At 40.9% G+C, this 20,709-nt stretch overlaps 1 protein-coding gene across 1 annotated transcript in view; it reads left to right on the top strand.

The window, feature by feature from the left end:
• Nucleotides 1-1,290: 1,290 nt before the first annotated feature.
• The window catches only part of UNC5C (unc-5 homolog C (C. elegans)), a gene marked incomplete at its 5' end in the record, with an annotated part of 67,744 nt that continues 48,325 nt past the window's right edge, over nucleotides 1,291-20,709 (top strand). Inside the window, 2 exons of the mRNA XM_009080058.1 lie at nucleotides 1,291-1,512; nucleotides 20,366-20,509. Coding sequence (XP_009078306.1) covers nucleotides 1,291-1,512; nucleotides 20,366-20,509 — 366 coding nt within the window. The remainder of the gene's footprint in view (nucleotides 1,513-20,365; nucleotides 20,510-20,709) is intronic.

Raw genomic sequence — 20,709 nt, 5'->3', positions numbered from 1 at the left:
TCTGGAAGGAGAGTCATGCCCCTTGTCATTCTGGACATGACCTGCACAGGCATGCCCCAGGTTTGAGGAGGTAGCCATCTGACATTTCATCCTCATGAAGACTGTCAGGGAGAAGATAGTCAGCCTTTCACAGGATTTTTAGTTTTATGTTCTGTGGTGGTTTATTGATCAGCATCCATCACTGTATATAATGAGAACTGCTTCAGAGGCAGAAAGGGAGATTGACTAAGGCCTGCAGGACTGTCAGCTTGCTGCTGGTGGATGTGTCAGTAGTTGGTACCCTACCACCACATTGCTGCTGGGAGCCTGTTGGACATTCTTGTGCTCTGATGGCAGAGGAGGAGGTGGATGGGAAGAAGGTTATTCTCTACTGAATGTGGTGCTTTCTGATATGTAACACTTCCTCTGCTGAAAGGGGCAGAGGGGTTGTAGAGGAGGATTTATGAAGAGGGAGGGAGAGAGAAAGGAAAAGTATGCATGTTAGGTGTTCTCAGTGTTGCCTCCTGGGCACTGGACTCTTTTCCTCCTCCAGACTTCTTACATTGACTTTGTTCATTACCAGCAGCACCAGAGAGGTACAGAGGCTCCTCATGTCAATAGCATGTGTCCATGTTGTCCCAAACTGTCACCATTTCACAACTGCCCTGCCCCATGTCCCAGCACCTGAGTCCTCTCCGTAGTGGGGACTGCACAGACCAATCTACTACAGACAAAGTAAACAAAGCATAGCTTGGCACCTTTGTTAGCAGCCTTAGCAAGAGAGTCAGAGTATGAACAAAGAGGTGCAGACTAGGTTTGCATTTAGGTTTTTGCCCTTAGAGAAGATTTCAAATTGCTCATCTGAAACGAATGGTGCTGTTTCCTATTTGTACCAGCCTCAGCTGGCACTAGTTGTTGCACTCACCAGATTAAGCAGTGAAATAAGTCACTATTTACAAGTGTGACCTTGAAGCCTCCAAAAGTTTCTATTATTTCTTTGTATGGTTCTACAGGCAACTCTCCCAAGGGCTAACATAATGCTTATTGCACATGATAATAAAGGACCAGTCCCAGATGTGTGAATGTGCACATGCCTTTCATACCACATAGAAGAAAGAAAGCTCAGGATGTAAAGAACAGTTTCTTCTAGTCTGAAAACAGCAGTACATTTAGCCTTGGTCTAGGAATGCTCCTAAGATAACATTTTGTTCAAAAAGTATGCACCTTTTAAAATTTTCAGGGAGTGCATGTAAGGGTTTGCCAGCTGAATTTTGATTGTTTCATTTGCCCTTTTTTGTCCCTTTTCTGCAGATGATGATTTTTTCCATGAACTTCCAGAAACTTTTCCATCTGATCCTCCAGAGCCATTACCCCACTTCCTCATTGAACCTGAGGAGGCTTACATTGTGAAGAACAAACCTGTGAATCTGTACTGCAAAGCAAGCCCAGCCACACAGATCTATTTTAAGTGCAACAGCGAGTGGGTTCATCAGAAGGACCATGTGGTGGACGAGAGAGTAGATGAAACCTCCGGTAAGTTTGTGTTACGTCCTGAAAGGATGAGAATTCAGAAGCATTAATATCAAGCCCACTGCTGTAATCTAGCAGCTGTTTCATATGGTAGCTACTTTTCTATACTCCTGATGCAGCTGTGAGTTCTGTATCTGCATTACAGAACATTATTGTCATAGCACAGAGGTGGTGTCTGCATCCAGGTCAGTTAGTAAAACAGGATTGTAGAGCACCCTGACCAAGTGAGAAACCAAAAAACCAGGAGAACCATGCCCAAATAAAATGAAATTGCTTTCTCAGACAGGTCTACTCCCTGTTCACTTCCCTGGTGTCACAAATTCACAGTGGTTGTACTGTATTGTAGTCACAGACCAAGAATGCCATTCTCCCCAGAGTGCCAAAGAGCAATTGGGTTGTTGCTAGAATGATGTCTTCTTGGGGAGATTCAAGGAAAAAAAGGAGAAATTTAATCAGCTTCTAGCAAGAAAGAAAGAGAAAGCACACCTGGGCATACTTTAAAGCAGTGTATTGATCCAGAGCAAGCACCTGGCTGTTATTCATTACACTTTTCTGCCTGCTCTGTAGGGCCTTTATGAAGGAGAACTACAGTAGGTTAACATCCTTCCTTAGTCAATACCAGAAATCCCACTGACATTCATGGAAGTAAAACAGGATCCTCGTAGTAAAAAAAAAATTAAAAAATTAAAACCTTGATTAATAAAGCAGTGTTCAGGAAGACTGCTAATCAATAGAGTTTGAGATACATGCAAGGAGAGAAGCAGGACTTACTGCTGGTTTGATGGCTCTGAAAAATAACTGGATACCATGCAAGAAGGTACCTTTCATTTGGGAATTACACTACCAGTTGGTCTAATTACTTCGAAAAGTTATTCTACCAGATGTCTTGGAAGTCTCTTGTGAACCAGGTTTTATTTGTTTCAGCTCATTTATTTGCTCAGAGATCAAAAGCATAAGCTTTTCTTGCTATGTGCTCTCACTCGAAAAAGAGGTGGGTGTAGGAAGAAAGGCTGTAGAAAAAAGTCTGTATTAAACTTTGGGCCTGTTTATTTGTTTGTAAGTATTGGCTTTTCCAGAACTTGACTGCAGCAGAAAAACTAAAAAAATTAATTCCTTTTACTTGATACAACCTCAGGGTTTTTTATTCCACGGAAGCTCAAGGGAATTAAGATGTACAAGACGAAGGACAGCTATGACTGGGTTAATTTTTTAAGCTCTTACAAGCATAAGCATTTAGAAACATAAAAATGTTTCACTACAGGTGAAAGATTCATTAGGGGTTTTTTTTCCAAAAATCTCATTGTGGGGAAATTTCATGATGCCGTAAAGCAAATTGCATTCTACAAGTGTAGAAGGCCAGTCTTGAAAAGGGATGCATCTGAATACATTAGAGGACAAATGTTTTACATAACAAACAGCAGCAATTATATGCAAATGAAAACCATATCCTAATTAAAGATTAACATAATCTACTGGAGTTGGGTGGGGGGAAGAGAGTGTCAAAAGCTGTGCACAGCAGATTATTAGCACAAGAGCCACAAACCTAGTCACACTAACAGCTTGTTAAAAAGAAACTGTCATCAAAACCCAAATTTATCAGTCAGCCTGGTTGTTGCCAGGATGTTGCTTAATGCATGTCACAGCTGCAGTGTTTGTGCACCTTCCTGTAAGCACACTGAGAATCTAGGGCTCACAGCACATAAATAGGATAGAAATGGGTAAACAATTTATTTAAGCTAATGGTAAAATAGTATCTTCAAAGCAATAGAAGCTTAGGAAAATATATTCACTGCAGATGAAGCTGGAGGAAAGATTGTGGGAGACAGTGACTGAGAAGATTGATTCTGGTGACCGAATACGGAGCTTGGCAGCTTACACCACTCAGGCTGTCAAAGCCCTTTGGCTCGACGACTTTTGAGACTGTTTTGGTTTCTTTTGTTATTTTTGACTGGCTAGTGCAGTTGTAACCTAGGCCACAGCAGTAATGACTGAGCTGCTCAGAGGGTGACACAAGGATGGCAGTCCAAGCCTGTGCTGCTGCTGCTGCCTTCAGGTTTGCAGTTAGAGGGGCAGGAGAAATTGCCCACAAAGCAGGTTAGGTCCATCCAGCCTTTACATAGATAACCTGAGGCTCAAAGACATCTCAGTTACACAGTGTTTCTGCTGGGTCAGTCATGCAATCCCAACAACTGAAAACTGGGTGCTTTCTTCTTTCTTGGTATTTTACTGTTCTTAAGGTGTGTTCTGCCTGCTGAAGAAGAGGACCATGCTGAGGTCTTCTGCTGCTGTTTTTGAACCAGGCTTTCTCTTGCAGTTCTTTACGTAGACAAGCAAAGCAAAGGAAAACAAGGCAAACAGACAATAAAATATGAGAGGAAAAAAGTAAAGGTCACTTGTGCTTTCTTGGCTAATCAGGAAAAAAGAGAACTAAAATACAGGTGTGATGCTAGCCGTAGATCATCTTGGGTTCGTAAATGATGCATGAAATAGAGAAATAGGCTTTGATTTCCAAAAGATTATGTGTTCATGGACTTTGAGCCTGCACATAGGAATGAAATCTATGTAAAGATGATTAAATTTTCTTATAAGGCAAATTTGTTTCTGTCATTGATAAGACCAGAGACAGCAGCACATCAATAGCAGTGGCACAAGAGATGGAATTAGAGTGCAGCCAAGCTGTCATTGAAGAGAGCTGCTGGACAGAAATGGTGAATGCATTAAGAAGGTTAATGTTGAAGAGAGAAAAATAAATATTTATATCATTTTTCATTGTATTTTTTAATTTGTAACTGATAGAAAGCACAAAATAAATGTAATAATTATATGCACTTTGCACTGTGAAATATTTTTAAACAGCAGGTGAAGCATTGCCTTAAAGAACATGCACAGGGTCTCTGTGGGAGTTGTTGCCTACTGGTTGGAGAGGATCAGAACAGTAGTAGTGACAGGGTGTTCTAGTACCAATTTATTTAATTAAATTAGCCTGAAGAGAGAACCTTGCAAAATATTTTACAATGATCAAGTCTGAGAAGCCATAAGTTTTACAGAGATGACCATTACATTCTGTTTTTTAATCCTCAGCCTCACTGGAATTTTTCTTCGTTATGGAAAAAGCTAAGCATTTTCATAAAGAAGTCAAATAGGTGCTTTGAGAATATCTAGTGCACATCTTTGACAATTTCATTTCCTATGTATGTGAAATACAAGGCAGGGCATGGTCTCTTCTATGTCTTTACTGGACTATTTTCCCATTAATATGGAAAAGAATAATAACAGTGAGGGCATGGTCTCTTCTATGTCTTTACTCGACTCTTTTCCCAGTAATATGGAAAAGAATAATAACAGTAGTTTCAAAAAAGCAAATATGAGAGTTGTTTTGAGGGAACACATTTGATTTCATGGCTGATGGTTATAAAAGATAACAAGCAATAAAAGTAAAAGAAACCCTGTAGAACTGATACTTTTGGGGGCAAGGCAATTCCATTGTCACAGGGCAGGAAGCTCAACAGCATCAACAATTATTAGAGTAATCTGTGCACATTTTCCAAATTACTGTACCTCTGAAAATTGCTATGGCAGAAGATTTTTTTAGAATGTGGGTGTCAAAACACTGGAACCTGTTGCCCAAAAAGGTGGTGAATGCCTCATCCCTGGAAACATTCAAAGCCAGGCTGGAAGGGGCTCTTGAGCAACCCAATCTAGTTGACAATGTCCCTACTCAATCCTGGGGGTTTGGAAAAGATGAATTTTAAAGGTCCCTCCCAACCCACACTATTCTGTGATTTTATTTTGCATGTTTGCTTTTTATGGAGAAATATTTTCTGAGACACACACCCCAATTCTGAAGTGGTGGAAGAATTGTGAATGTATAGAAAATCAGTGACTTGCACCCCTTTTGTTTGTCCAGAGGGATTAAATGCTGCTGAATCTAAATCCCACACCCCAGTGAGGTACAACAGAAAAAAAATCTGGAGCTTTTTTATGTCTTTTCAATTTGGATATGCACTGCAATTGTTTCTCCATGATAATTAAGGTGAAATGATCTATAAACCCTCTCTTGCCCTCTGCAATGACAGGGCATGTTCTTCTTCCCTCTCCTTCAAGCAAGGAGAAAACATTTGTAACTCTTCTAAGTGCTAATTAAATAGACATATTGAGCAATTCAGCTGGCATTATTGTTTGCCTACACTGTCTGTCTTCTTTTGCTTGTATGCACAGGGAGAAGAGGGCTCTGGGAGTTTGCTGATAACCTCCTCCATGTTCCCAAATAGCAGCAAGGTTGAATAAGGACTCAAAGCTGGCTTGAGGCTCCAACTAATGCAAAATGAACAGGCTTATCTGTGCAATCACAGGGGAAAGGCATGCTGAGAGAGGCTCTGTAAAGGAGCAGGTGAAGCTGACAGTCCTTTTTTCTATGCATAAAGACCTAATGCCCTCCAGGAGAATTCCCAGTGCCACATGGCCTTCAGCAAGGAGGATAGGTGGGTCCAGGGACCTTCTCTTCAGCTGCACCTTCAACTCGCTGCCTCCCCACAAATCAGCAAAAATGATAAAGTTAGAATCTATCTCAGAATAAGATTTTTGTCTGATTAAGAGGGTTTATCAAACTGCAGTGAAGTGGGCAATTAGACACTTCTTTTCAGACAGAAATCTCAGACTGTTTCAATTTCTTTGCATGGCCATCACTGCCATTCTGGTGCTTACCTCCCACCATTACCTCCCACCATTACCTCTCCCTATTAATAAAGTATTTTTGGATGACTTGCAGATTTCATGAAAAGAGACCAAGCTTTTGATGTAGGGCCAGCATTGATGTGACAAACAGGAGCTTGTTACCTTAAGCAATGCGTTAGGCAGCCTGTCGAGGGAGTAGGTACCCAGCCAGCAAAGTCGTTAGTAGATCACCCTCTTAAGAGAAAGATCAAAGATGGATGTCTGCCCTTTTTGCCTTTAAAACCACTCTTACAAGATGCTGCAGTCAAGACAGCAGTAGGGAAACCTTCACAGTGACTGTCTGTTCTTCTGCTAGCATGTAGAGAGGCAGGAAAATCACCTCCCGCACAAACCGCTCTGTTGCTTTATCTTCCTCTCTGTGTGTACAGCTCATGAAAGCCATTCATTTTGGTGTATGTGACACCACATTTAGAACGCTGCATTGCCCTAATGACAAAAGTCACAGCCATTGTTTAAGCTGGGATTTTGATTATATAGCCTCTCATTTTGAGAAGCTGCGCTCATTCGTCTTAGTAGTTTTCTAACTGAGGAAAGCCTGTTCTATATTCTTAGTAGATCACTTCTTTGATAACAGTATTGAAGAACTTAATTTGTCAGCCCAAATACAAAACTCAAGTGTGCCCAGGTAAGCACAGCTCAGAGGGAGAAATATGGAGGGATAATGTCTTACTTGTCTTCTCTGACCCACAGGTCTTCCTTTCCTTACTGCTTTTCCCTCTCTGGGCATCTTTCTTCCTTAATCTTTTTTTGCTTCTTGACCTGCTGTAGCCTCCTAATTCTCTGTATTATTTTTGAGGAATTCAAAAGATAAGGATAAAAGCTATCTTTCTGAATAAATGTGACCATTTTCCCTATTAACTTCACTAAGGACATGACAAGTGAGGCTGAATGCTGCAGTTATACTTAGCCTTCAATATTTGGACTCTCTGGGGTAGAATGCCTTGGGGTTTTGTTAGTAAGGGTAGCCACACATCATAAATAAGGATTGTTTTCATTCCACTATTGTCACAAGTCATTTTATTTTCCATTTATCCTTGGATCAAATCCATTACAAACATCAAGCATCCAGATGAAAAAAAAAATATTTCTCAGCAACATATTGCCAATTTTTAGCTCTGCTCCTTTTATATTCTGCCCTAATCCAACTCATTTCAAGGAAATTACAAAAAAATATGTCTTGAGTATCTCTTCTGATAATGCTTGAAGTAATAGTGTTGAGAAGTTGGTTAGGCTAGATACTACAGTCTTTAGTAATTCGAAGTCTGTCCTATCTTTGGAAGCTTGCTGTGAGTGAAGCTTATATGTATGGTCTGAAAGGCTGCAGCTGGTGCAGAAAGAAGCAGACAACTCTATTTCTCCAAAGAAGTGAAACTGTCTAAGGAAATACAGGCAGTTTACTTAAATAAAATATATGAACAAACCCATGCTTTTTTCCTACTCAAAATTTAAGTTGCAAACACTTTTCCTGATACTTGGGCCATCTTCTTTCTGCCTAACACTCCATGTCCCCTGACAGGCAGCTCTCCAGGGTGAGAAGCCCTGTACCCATCACTGCTGCATGAGAAATTCTCTGTTTGCATTTTCCAAATCAGCTGCTGCAAATACGGTCTTCAGCATACCCAGATCAAGGGAATACCTAGCAACAAAGCTGCTGCAGGCAATTTTTGCAAGCAGACAAAGTTTACACTTTTATCTTGAGTAATTTGTATATTTTGATAGAAAGAAATGGCCATTTTGGAAGCATCAGAAGAAACACACAGAGAGCCAGAAAATGACCATTTTCTAGGACATACATTTAAAATAGTACCTTTTTTTTTGTTGAAGGGAGTGGAGAAGTTGCTAAGGTCAGGACTTACCTAAAGAAGGGAAATAACCTTATATATACAGAGTAAAAACATTGGACCAGATATTTGCTTCTGAAGGGAAATCTTCTTAGAGACAATACAAAACCACCCTCAGGCCCAGGGAGACTATCTTTTTATATAGACACCTGCAAAAGACTTTGGGATTTTCGAGTTTACATGCTACTGAGTATAGTATTCACTTATAGTACGTGCATTAACGTACCCTTAATTTCTTTTTTAAACAAACTGTTGTATGTGATGTTTTGTCCATCTAAGTAATTATGGAAGGCTCTTAGGACTAGACACTGTCTTTTTGGGTTCACAGGCATTGAGATCTGCCTGTCCTTCTGCTAATGGTGTCGTTTCCAGCATCTCTTTACCCTGTGGGGGTGCATGCCCAGCCACCTTTGCAGACAGGAACCATGGACCTCATGAGCCCTCTGCCCTCCTACTGCTAAGCTGACTGAGGCAGGATCTCCCACCCTCTGCACTTGCTCTATCCTTCAGGGGAGTCAGGGATGCTAAGGGGCCCAGAGGAGGCTACTTTTCCTGCAAGTCAATCCTTCTCATGCTCTTCCTGTGAGTAATGATGGGCTTATGGAAAGGGTCATTTGTTTATTCCAGATTTTCTCTATATTCACCATATATGTGTGCAAATCACTCAGTGTGTCCTTAATTTACCTTTGGAAGGTGCTTTGCGACCAAAAGATAAAATCTTTAGGATATTTATTCATTTCTTATTGCAGCATTAACTTCCTATCTGCAGCTGTTCACCTAATTGTCCTGGAAGTTTCCTGTGGGCTTCTAGAAAAACAAGTCTGAGACAGGAAATAAAGTTATTTAAAATAATTAGAAGAGGAATATGCCTAATGCATTCATCTAAAGAGTCTGAGGATACCCGTCTGAATATTTCCAGCCTACATCTTCTCTCCTCCAAGTTTTTCCTTCTTTAAACCCTTTGTTACACACGTAATCCCATTAATTCCCCAAAAGACATCTTCAGATGTCAGTCCACCCCCACAGCTTCACACTGGCCACAGCTTAGCAGAGCAATGCTTCTTTTTCCATCCATGTCCCTGTCTCCTTTGGAGTCAAACACCCTTTGTGTGGGATCTAAAGCCCCTGTGGTAAGGGTGGTCTGGTGCCTCAAAGGCTTATAAATGTGTTCTTGTTTTGGAAGTAAGGGCCAAAGCTTAGTCTCAATCCTGCACTCACTGGCCTAAATGGAAAACAACTGTTTTTTGGATACAGTAATGGCAGGAAAGAAGAGCACAGTGAAGGTCTTCTGTGCTGTCAAAAAAAAAATGCTGCAGTCAGAAGCACCCTGTCAGGAACACTTGTATCTTTTTCAGTTAAATAAACGTGAAAATGAGTCAAACTAGTAGGTCAGTAGTAGTTTCTTTGCAGAAATACCCAAAATACTCAGGAAAATGGAAGGTCAGAATTATAACTTAGTTTTTCTTGAATGAGAAGAAGTTATAGACTGGTGCAGCCAGATGGTCTAGCAGTAGTCTAACAATGTTTAGAGACATTGAGGTTTGGTGACTGTGCAAGGCATTTAAGTGATGCTCTCTGGACTCCCTTGTTAGCTGTTTAGGCTTGTATCTCAGTTACCTGAGTGGTGTCTTCTACATTTTCTTTTATTAGCTCATTAGGCAGTAAAATCATTATCTGAAGAACTCCTGTTGCTTAAAACTACGTTAGAGAAGTCTTTTTTAATTTTAATTTTTTAAAATCCATTTGTATGGAGCAACCATTGCACATAGATCAGATTTAGTGAGGCTTTTTTCACTATGGAGGTGGAGTACCAAATCATCACTAAGGTGGAAGGAAAAGAGAGGCAGCTGTCACAGGCAGCTCTGACCCATACAGGATCTAATTTTGTGCTGCCTTTACAGGTTCACTGCCTGTATTCATTTTGTCATTCCCCTGCATTTCTGATTTGTACATAAATGAGCAGCATGATGTGGTGGGTACCAGCAGGACTGCCATTCACCTGCAAAGTTATGTACAGCTCTTTTTCCTCAGGTTTTGACAGGATGCCTTTCACAATTCCTCTTTTCTCATCCCTCTTCATATTCTGATTGTAAGAGCAGTCAGACTCTTCTGTGTCTCTTCTATCCCCTAAATGCTGATCTTCAGGCCCTCTCAGCCTCTTCTATTATTTACTCCCAGGTTTTTATTTCAGAGAGGATCTTGGTTGGTTGATAGCAGCTTTTGGCTTCCAAGTGACTTGTATAATGTTTCTGCAATGAGTGCTGATGCTGCACCTAGGTCAGTTGCCATGCCCTCCTGTGAAAAGGAGTAAGGACTGCCAACCCTGAAGAACAGAAATTCCTAGAAGTGCAACAGGCTTGCTTTGAGGTTTAGGTTTAGTGCTTTTGTTTTTCAACTAAGTTGGAAACAAGTGTTGGAATTCAGAGTGGTGGGTACCTAGAAAAAAAATGAATGTAAATTAAGCAGCTAGAATTACAGGGATACCGTTGATGGCATTTTCTTACATAATTGAAAAGGTCTTTTTTTCATGTGAAAGTCACATGCATCAGCAGAGGGACTTGCTCACACCCCTGTTGTCTTGCTGTAGCTGATGAGTATCGTGAGCTGTGCTGTATCCAGAAACATGTACACACCAAATGACTTCTGTGATCCCCAGGCTGCCTTTTTGTGTGCCTTCCTGTGATGATTCTTTTGTTCACTACAAACTAAGAAAAATTTCCCAGTGTTAAGGAGATGGTGTTTTGACTGCTGCCCTGCCACAGCACTGAGAAACACTGAAAGGAGGAGCAGACAGTAAATTTCCAGAGCTTCATGTCTGTCTGGAGAAAGTCACTTCTCTTGACAGTACACTGCTTGCCTTTTTCTTCCTTTCTGTTTTTTCTTTTTGAAGATACCTAAGTCAGCTGCGAAATGCCATCCCCAGCATGCAGAACAGCAACAGCAAAAAACAGAGGGGCTCTTTAACTTCTCCCCCAATGTGCTGTTCCTGCACATCATGGACTAAAACCATAGGAAAACAGCTGCTGAGGAAGGCTCCGAGTGACCCCTTGTGTCACATTGAGACTGTTCTTGTTCCCACAATAGCTGCACCAGCCATTGAACTATGCCATCTCATCAAGTTCACAGAAATAAGGCATTTTCACGTTGCCTCTGCTTCTCAAAACCACACAGAGTGGATGTGGTACCTAAGTACCTGTGCAGATACATGTTTTGTATATGTCAGGAAGTCAACAACATAAACAACTTGGTGTGTATTTTTATGTATCCATTTACACACAAACCCATTTATTGTTCATTTCCCTGCCCCCCTCTACTAGGCAAAGAGAATGTAAACATGCTATTCAAAATTCAGATGCTCTCGGTTGGCTTCCCAGATGTTTGAAGTTCAATAGATTTCTTTTTTTTTCATAATTTTCTCTGCTTCTTCTTGTGAAGTGCTAAACAACCATTATTTCTTTTTGCTGGCATATTGAAATTCATCTATAGGCTCTAAATTGTGCTTCAATTTTCCATGAGTGCTAAGCTGGGGCCTGGGAAGCATTACCAACTGCTGAAGGCCCAGATCATTAGAAAGGGCATGTAAATCCTCTGAACCAGAAATAAAAAGCACACAGATTTTCTTTGTGAAGTCTCATCTGCAGCTTTAAGTAAACCATGAACCATTGGCATGTTTTTTTTCCCGGCCCTTGAAAAAATCAAAACATCTTTTCTGAGCTGCACGTGCTTCAGTCAAAAGAAGGGAAGACTGGGCTTTGACCCAAAAGATGGAGCTGCTAAGAGTTCATACTCATGCTTTTCTATGTGGATGACCTGTTATCTTCCCACACCCTGTAAGTAACACTAGCCAGGCAGGGAATTGCTTGGGAATTGCCACCCAGGGTTGCTTAGTGTTGGGATAGCCCAGGTCAGGGTGCTTTGAGTCTCATTTGTTTCTGCTCCTAGACTTCAGCCTATGTGAGTTCAGAAATTATGATGCCCATGGTTGAACATAAATATATGTTTGTAGGGAGATTTTCTCTGGAGTCCTGCTGCACTGGAGCATATGACTTTTGAAGCAGGAAAAAGGAAAAAAGAATGTGGCAACTACAGGCACACATGGGAAGAGAGCAGCACATTTTGGAGTAATTTGTACATATTTGCAAAAATTGCCATCTACCAGAAAATAGCCTTCATTAAAAAACAAAGGAGGAGGTGTTTTTCCTTTGTCTCTGTTTGTAGGCTGAGAACAAGGAATCCAATGCTGTTCTGAGGTATTAAACAGCAGTAGTTCAAGGGTGATGCAAAGCAATCAGCTGCTGAGGTTGGCCAGGGAGGATGTAGCAGAGGGGCTGTTTTACCTTCCCCAAGGGCACAAACCCCCAGAGCTGTGCTGCCCACCTCCACCATGCTGCCAGGGACCAGGGCACACCATTTGCTCTCTGCCAGCATTCAGGAGCTGCATTTTGCAATCTTCCCAGCATCTTACACAAATTGGTCCTTCAGTTATTAGCAGGAAAATAACAAAAAAGCCTAAAAAGAAAACCAAACCCAAACAGAATGTGTGTTCTTTAATTCCAGTTCAAAGTAAAATCCCTCTGAAGACAATCCTTTGTAATTTTAGTTTAAGTCAGTCAGTTAAAAATTTCTAGGAGAGCTGGGATTTTAGCTTTACTCAATACCATTAGCTGGTAATTAGATACCACAGTTAAGTGAGGCAAATCAGTGCAAACTTGAAATGAGTTTTAAGGCAATCTTGACCTTATTAGGCCGTTGCCTTCATCTGTGTTGAATTAAGTTAAGAATGTATCTATCTCCTAAAGAGAAAGTTATGAAGAGAATAAAAAATAGCTGGAAGTCTTTAATTTAAATATTTAAGCTAATATCTGTGGAAATTTGTTTATGATCTTCATGCATTCCTTCCATATTGCCAGCCAGCCTCAATTTACAGAAAAGCAGTATTGAGACAAAATCAGGTGCATGCAGTCACAGTATGAAGGATTCCTGGGTGTTAAAGCTGTTTAGTCTTTTAAACTATCTCTTGATATCTATCTGTCTATCTATCTTATGTTAAGATTACAGGTACTCTATATAGAAAATAAGCTATAGGCAAAATGTGCTGTTATGCAATCATCTCTGTCCCATTACAGTTCACAGAGTACATTTTGCTCAGCAAGAACTTGAATATTTGAAGCCATTCTTCTTGTGCATAGCCTATTTATTCATTTTTAAACATCAAATTCTATAGCTTAAGTACTCTGATATATAGGAGTGGAATAACTCTCTGATTGTGAGGGATTCATCTCTACAGGAGGGTAAATAAATTTAAATTCTGGCATAGCACTGACTTTCTTATTTTTACTGTCGTAAAAAGGTTATTTCACCCAGTAAAGTGACCAGACTTCTGCTACAAAGACAGGTTGTTTACAGCATCTGTGAAGAACAATTAAATAAATCAGTCAGGTCATTCTGGACTATCAGTAAGTAAAAAGATCATAATTCTTGCCTTGGGTTACTTAAGTTTTGCCATCAAAGACAAAGGGTTGCATAACAAGAAACTAATCTGTTTACCTCATACTAAATCGATTTACAGTCATACCACATTGATATATGGTCTTGGCCACTTTCATGAAGCAAAAAATATGATGCTCTTTTAAGTATTTTTGGGTGAGGCATTGTAGAAAATCTAAGACAGATGAGGAGTATGAGACCTGAAAATGCTTTCATCCTTTTTGCCAAATACTGTGGAGATAATCCAGTCCCTCCTGAAATTATTACAAAACTCCAACTTTCTTTTTTGGCGTCTGGATTGTCCTTCCACCCTGATCTTGAATTATAAAAGTATGTATACTGTCATCATTCATATTCGTCCTGACCAACCAACATTCATAAAGTATTCCTTCACATCCTTCTCCTACTGCTAATAGCTAGAAGAAGGAACTGTGAATCAGAAATCACGACCTGTTTCAGACTGGCACATTTCTTTCAACATTGCACAAGCCACTACATTTTTCACTATGTCTAAACTGGGGACCTGAATGGGGACAGACTGTGTTTTTTTGAAGTTACATGCTGTATAATTTGGTTCTACAGCAGCATGTGTTACATGGTCTTGGAGAGAAATCCCCTTACCACAGATCTGTTTTGCTACTGATTCCCCAAAGCCTCCTCTCTGTTCCTGCCCTCTGTGTCCCAGCAAGCAGTGCAGAGGGAGATTTGGGGTCACATATAGTTGAGGGAACCTGTGTCTGTCCAAGCAGGGTGGGAGCCAACAGCACTGAATATCAGGTTTGGGAGACTGCTCTGGGTACTGACATCACAAAATTGTAAATGTAAACGGTTGCAAGTTACCTGTGTGAAAATGGGCTATATATACATATTTACAGTGACTGATATACATCTGCAATCTATAGGTAGGGATTACTGTCATGTCTTTTTCCAGATCAGTAGGACATAAAGTTCCATCTCACTGAGAAATGTGTTCTATGGTGTCTGTGTTTACTAATTAATGAAATACATTGTGGGCAAAGGAAAGCACAAAAGCACCAAAATTCTTTGAACTTCTGCTTACAGAGAAAATAAACAAATTATCCATGCTGTTTCTTAGAGTTTCTAAGTGCAGTTTAGACTTGCAGTTAAATAGGCCCTATTTAATATTGTGCCAAAGGGTCAAACACATGCCAATGCAATACTTCCACCAAAATTGCTCTATCAAAGTCCTGAGGAATATTTTCACACATTTGGGGTATTTATATCAAATGTCAAACAGTTACGGCAGCCAAAATGGATCAAAACAATTTCTTGGCAGAACGATGCCCAGTGAGGTGTAGATATTAACTCTGTGACCTAGACTGACTCCAGGCTGGATAATTATATTTGATTAATTGATAATAATTAGAAAATTCTCAGATATTTATGGTGATCATTTATAGTCTTGTACGATCGTATATATATATGGACGCAGAACCTTGTAAGATATTTTTGTTTCCCCTGAAAGAAATGAGTCTGATTGACAAATCTGTTTCTGTTAAAATCATTGGGAAATTTGCCAGTTGCTACATTGGGTGCAATGTGGAACCCATGAGTTATTATTGCAGTTACTAATAATCTGCCATAATATCATACAAATACACTACATTTGCATACATTGAAAAGGATAACATTTGTGCCTCTGAAGACCAGATAATCTACCTCACAGTTTGTATAGCCAGCTAAGTTAAGCACTTGGGGACCATGTGTGTGTGGTGTGGATTTGCTTGTGTTTCTAGGATACAGCTTGTAATAAAAGACCTTGTGTATAAGGCACGATTCCCTCTTCGTGCATCCATTTGCTTCATGAGGGGTATTAATTTTAATTCTGATATATCCTGTCAGCCTGTGCCTCTTCCCTGTGCTTACTCGGCTGCACACATCAGCAGTAAGCAGACTGATTTAAGGCTCCCTCTGCCTCTCTCCACCCATTAATCCCTTATTAATGTGCAAATACAGAAAGAAGTTAAATTCTGGTTCCTTCTTACTCCTTCTCAGAGTCCAAGTTGTATTCATCCAGAGATACATTTATTTTATTTAAATGAATGATTGAATAAGCTGTGCTACTAAATAGGCAGAAGTTATGATTTATGGAGAACCTATTTAATTCACTGGCCTGGGACATAATTGCAGACCGATTATGGTGAACACCTTGTGCCTTCTTGTAAGCTATCCTCCATCCTGAACTGGACAGAAAACTGTTAGGGCAAAAGAATGTCTTAGGCTGGTTGTTGTGCTTTAGCCCCAGCTGGCAACTGAGCCCCACACAGCCACACACTCACTCCCCCAGTGGGATGGGAGAGACACTCACACAGGTTAAAGTGAGGGAACTCATGGGTTGAGATAAAGGCAGTTCAATGGGTAAAGCAAAAACTGTGTGTGCAAGCAAGCAAAGCAAAGCAAGGAATTCACTCTCCACTTCCCACGGGCAGGCAGGTGTTCCCAGAAAACCAGGGCTCCAACACGTAGCAGTGACTTGGGAGGACAAATGCCATCCCATTCCCACCTTCCTCCTTCTCCCAGCTTTATATGCTGAATATGTCATCATATGGTCAGGGATATCCCTTTGGTCAGCTCTTTATGGATTTATATAGATTAGAAGGAGCCTGTCAAGAGTTCTAGCTGCCTACATTACTATTATTTCCCTTCAGCTGGGTTTGTTACTGCATGGTTTTAAAATAGGAAGAGCCTGACTTCTTGTGGGTTGTTCCACAATCTATGTGATTATTCTAATTTTGGAAATATGTAGCTTACTGAAGTGGTCAAAAGAACCCCATATATTCTACATATCTTCACTTGCTGTGTGTGATATATAGCCATATGAGGAACTAGACTGAAAAAATTCAGTCTATTTTTAATAAGGAAGGCAAGGTAGAGGAGATGCTCTCTGTGAGAAGGTGACATTTTGTTACTCTGTGGCAAAGTAGAATTGACAAGTACCAGGTAGGTTATATGCAATATAAATTGCTGCTAATCTCTTAATCTGTTTTGTCCTAAATATACTTTAGCAAAATATAGGGACTCATTTTATAAAGTGACTTCTAATTTTGCTCTCAGAGGTCATGTATTCACCTATAATCAAACAGTTTGATAAACAGTTGCCTGAATGACAGGCACAGCATGTCACATTGTCTAGAAATATTTTCATTCTTCCTTTTTTGTTCATGACTTCAGCTAGTGTTCTTTGATGCAGAAGCAGAAGCAGGTTTAACAGAGATAAAATGAAGATCTCTGTTTGAAGTCATCATACCAGAGTTTTCCTGCACTCGGTGCCCACATGAGATGGATAAGTGATATGCTCCTAAATGAAAGCAGACAGAGTGTGCCAGCTCCTCTCTGAAATCTGATGTACAGCAGTATGTCAGCTGGTAATAAGGCAGTTGCTATCTGAGGTATCTCAGCAAATTGCTGTTTTTGTAATCTGGCCTAGAAAGAGATTTTCGGTTAGGGGTGATGTTGAAGCGTGTTAGCAGAAAGAATAAGACTGTGAGTTGGTACAACAAGGGAAATGCATCCCTTTGTGCTTGCCTCAGAGTCTGAGGCTGGGTGCAGTTCAGCTGCTGAGAGGTTTCTCCTAAATTAATGTGGCTGTTTGTACAATGAGGTGCCAGTGGGCAATGCTGCAAAGGAGTGGTGGAATCAGCCTCAAGTTCTGGCCATCTTCACATCCCAGATGAACTTGTTGAACCACCAACTGATTTGATACATTCTGAACTCTAGGAAAAACACTTAGTCTTAGAGATAAAGACATTTTTTTTTTTACTTCTTTTTTTTTTGGCTTGTAAGCAGAGGGAGGTAGAATCTACTTGCTATGTAAAGAAAGTATGTGTCTCTTTGGTCATGGCACAACTGTTGATATTACTCAAAGATCCATTTATTTTGAATAACCTGAAACCTGTCAGTACTTCACAGCTGTTTCAGAAGACATTACCTGGTGTAGCCTGTTATTTTAAATTAGAAAGCATTTCAGGAAGTCAGAGATAAGGAGTTCTGCTGGTGTGTTGAGAGGGAGCTATTTATCATGTAGTTTTGTATGTCCCACAGACTGTTAGAAAACAGCATTTGTGTCCTGAATGTTAAGACTATTTCTTAATCATTATTAACCAATATGGTCATTATGAGCCTGCTTGTTTTAGCCCTTGAGCAACAAAGTTCACTGCTCCATCAAGCTCTGTCATGATCAGCATTATTATAAAAACATAATATTGTAACCTTCAAAGGCTCCCTGGGCTAGTGCAATAAAAACTGGGAAAGAGCTGAAGTAATCTTCAGGCTAACAGCAGTTGCACTGGGAAACTATAACAATTTTTATGCGTGTAATGTACAGGCTCCCTCCCCACCCTCTTCATGCTCGTCTCACCAGGACAAAAGCTATCCCTCAGACCCCTTTTGGAGCCAAATTAGCTCATCAAAGCAGAACAAGTTTATAACACAGTGTTCACTGCATATCAAATGCCCATGCACTGCTTTGATTTCCATTCTTTGGAGTGTAGTTGCCATATTTGGAGTATTGCATTTCAAGGAGGAAAGCTATTCAGTATTTCCCCCAAAGTAGCTGATTATTCAGTGGCTAAAGATGTCAAGGATAATGAAATAAAATGGGAGTTGGGCTGTGATAGTCTCTAACAGGAAAACACGACTCATTAGAAGGCATTCCCGCCAGAGAGGTCTATGGTATTACATGCATTAATTTCTTTCTGCTGTTAAGTTGTTAAGCAAGTTTGGGATGCAAACAGCATGTGGCCTCAATGACAGTACACAACTGTGTGCAAACAGTAATTAATCGTTGGCTCCCTGAATGGAGCCTTTGTGAGGCTGGAGGCAAATCAAAGGGCTGGCCTGGTTTCCAGCGCTCGAGGAACACACCATGCAGTACAGTTGGGAACATTCATGTTATGAATGTCCCGTTGTAAGCCCTGTGGGAGGAGGCTGAGGGTGGCTGGCCTCCACGGGCTCAGGTCTGTGCTCAGCAGAAGGACCTGCCCTTTCGTGTTTGGTGATCGGGTCAAACTGGGCATGCTGTACTCCAGGATATTTCGGTTGAGTTTCCTGGCAATTCTGGAAGGAAAAAGAAAATCAGTCCCACTACACAAAATGTTTATGAATTGATATATTCAAGACTCTTTGCAAGAGTGCATTTTTGAAATGGCACTGGTGTTTTCGACACACAGACACACATGAGAAGTTTATGGATACTTTGGCATCGTAAGCAAAGACCAAGAAATGCTGACAAGATGTGCAAGCACTCTCTCCCACCCCTGCCCTGTATCTTGTCTGAAATTAACAGCCTTTTGACCAGACAGTGCATTTTGAGGCAGAGAAGGTGCTTGTGTCTTTATAAAACACAGTGGTTGTCAGAGGATCAACACATTTTACCAGCGTTCCTTGCAGTGGTGTCTGAGACACCACAACATTTCCTCGCACTTAGAAGAAGCAAAACAGCTTCCTGACAGAAAGTACTGTGTGGGAAATGTGGGCAAATGTTGGTCTTCTTGGAAGGACAGCAAGTGGGTTACTGTTGTCATGGGTGCAACTGTGGGTTTGGGGGTGGATTGTGCTGAGAAGTCTTCTGGAGAGTGGGGCCAGGGAGACTGTCAGGCACTAAAATGTGTTTCACTGTGTTACAAAAGCACTTAGAAAATATCACAGTATCTGCAGCATATATGAGAGGAGTAGTGCCCATCTGGAGCTTACAATAACCATACTGCAGCTCATGTGCTCAACATTACCAAGCATTATTTGCTGCATTTGTAAAATCCATTTTCCTGGGCAGTTCAGTGACAGAGTGAACAGGACTTCTCCCTGTGCTTTATCTGTCTAGCAAAAGGAGGCAAAATACAGTAGGGCTAAGGAAGTCATATAAATTGAAAGACTATGGTTTTATGCTATTCGTATCGGTCTGAATTGTCACTTGATGAAAATTGTCCTAGGGACATGGTGCAATTTATGTTAGCTGAGGTGCTGTTCCTCTTACTTGTCTAACATACATGCTGTATAGAAATCTCAGCAATTCATTTTTCTTTCACCCACAACTCTTACTATGCAGATAAAGTGAGAGGTTTCTTTCCCTTCACATCCCTATGACAGTCTGTGTTGCTGAGAGATGTTGGTAGAGAGCTGTGAGATCTTCCAGCTACTTTGCAAGTGTTGTGGTTTAACCCCAGCCAGCCACTGAATACCACACAGCTGCTTTCTCACTCCTCCACCAGCAGGATGGGAGAGAGAATCAGAAGGGTAAAAGCTAGAAAAATTCATGGGTTGAGATAAAGACAGTTTAATAGAGAAAGCAAAAGCCACATACACAGGCAGGGGTTGAGCCATCTCCAGCAGAGCAGGGCCCATCACGCGTAACGGTTCCTTGGGAAGACAAACACCATCACTCCAGATGTTCCCCCTTCCTCCTTCTTCCTCCCACCTTATATACTGAGCATGATGTCCTATGGTATGGAATATCCCTTTGGTCAGTTTGGGTCACCTGTCCCAGCTGTGTCTCCTCCCAACCTCCCATGCACCCCCAACTTCCTCACCAGTGTGGCAGTACAGAAAGCAGCAAAGACCTTGGCTCTGTGTGAGCTCTGCTCAGCAATAACAAAAACATCTCTGCATTATCAACTCTGTGCCCTGCACAGATCCTAAAGGTAGCCCCATACTAGCCACTGTGAAAAAAGTTAACTCCACTTCAGCCCAAACCAGCACAGCAAGCAGGCTTCTGTACGATGCTTTTTTCTTTCTATCTGTAAACGTAATACTGAGCAGCATTACTTGTACCCTGACAGGTCTGATTGTCCGAGAGGTGAGCATCGAGATATCCCGCCAGCAAGTTGAGGAGCTCTTCGGGCCCGAGGATTACTGGTGCCAGTGTGTTGCCTGGAGCTCTGCAGGCACCACAAAGAGCCGCAAAGCCTACGTCCGCATTGCATGTGAGTGTTTTGCTGTGCATCTTGTTTTGATGATGTTGAGGTGAGAACTGGAATCACTGTTGTTAGATTTTGTTTCCAACCAGTTAGGCTTTTTATTTTCTGCAGTTGTTGGTGCATACTAAAATTAAGGCCTTCAGAAGCATTCATATGAATTTCAGTTCTTCTTTAGAGCAAAATCTCATTCTTCTCCTGCATGTGGA

This window comes from Acanthisitta chloris, unplaced genomic scaffold (genome assembly GCF_000695815.1).
Source record: "Acanthisitta chloris isolate BGI_N310 unplaced genomic scaffold, ASM69581v1 scaffold3008, whole genome shotgun sequence".
NCBI lineage: Eukaryota > Metazoa > Chordata > Aves > Passeriformes > Acanthisittidae > Acanthisitta > Acanthisitta chloris.
This window is presented reverse-complemented; position numbering and strand designations above follow the sequence as displayed.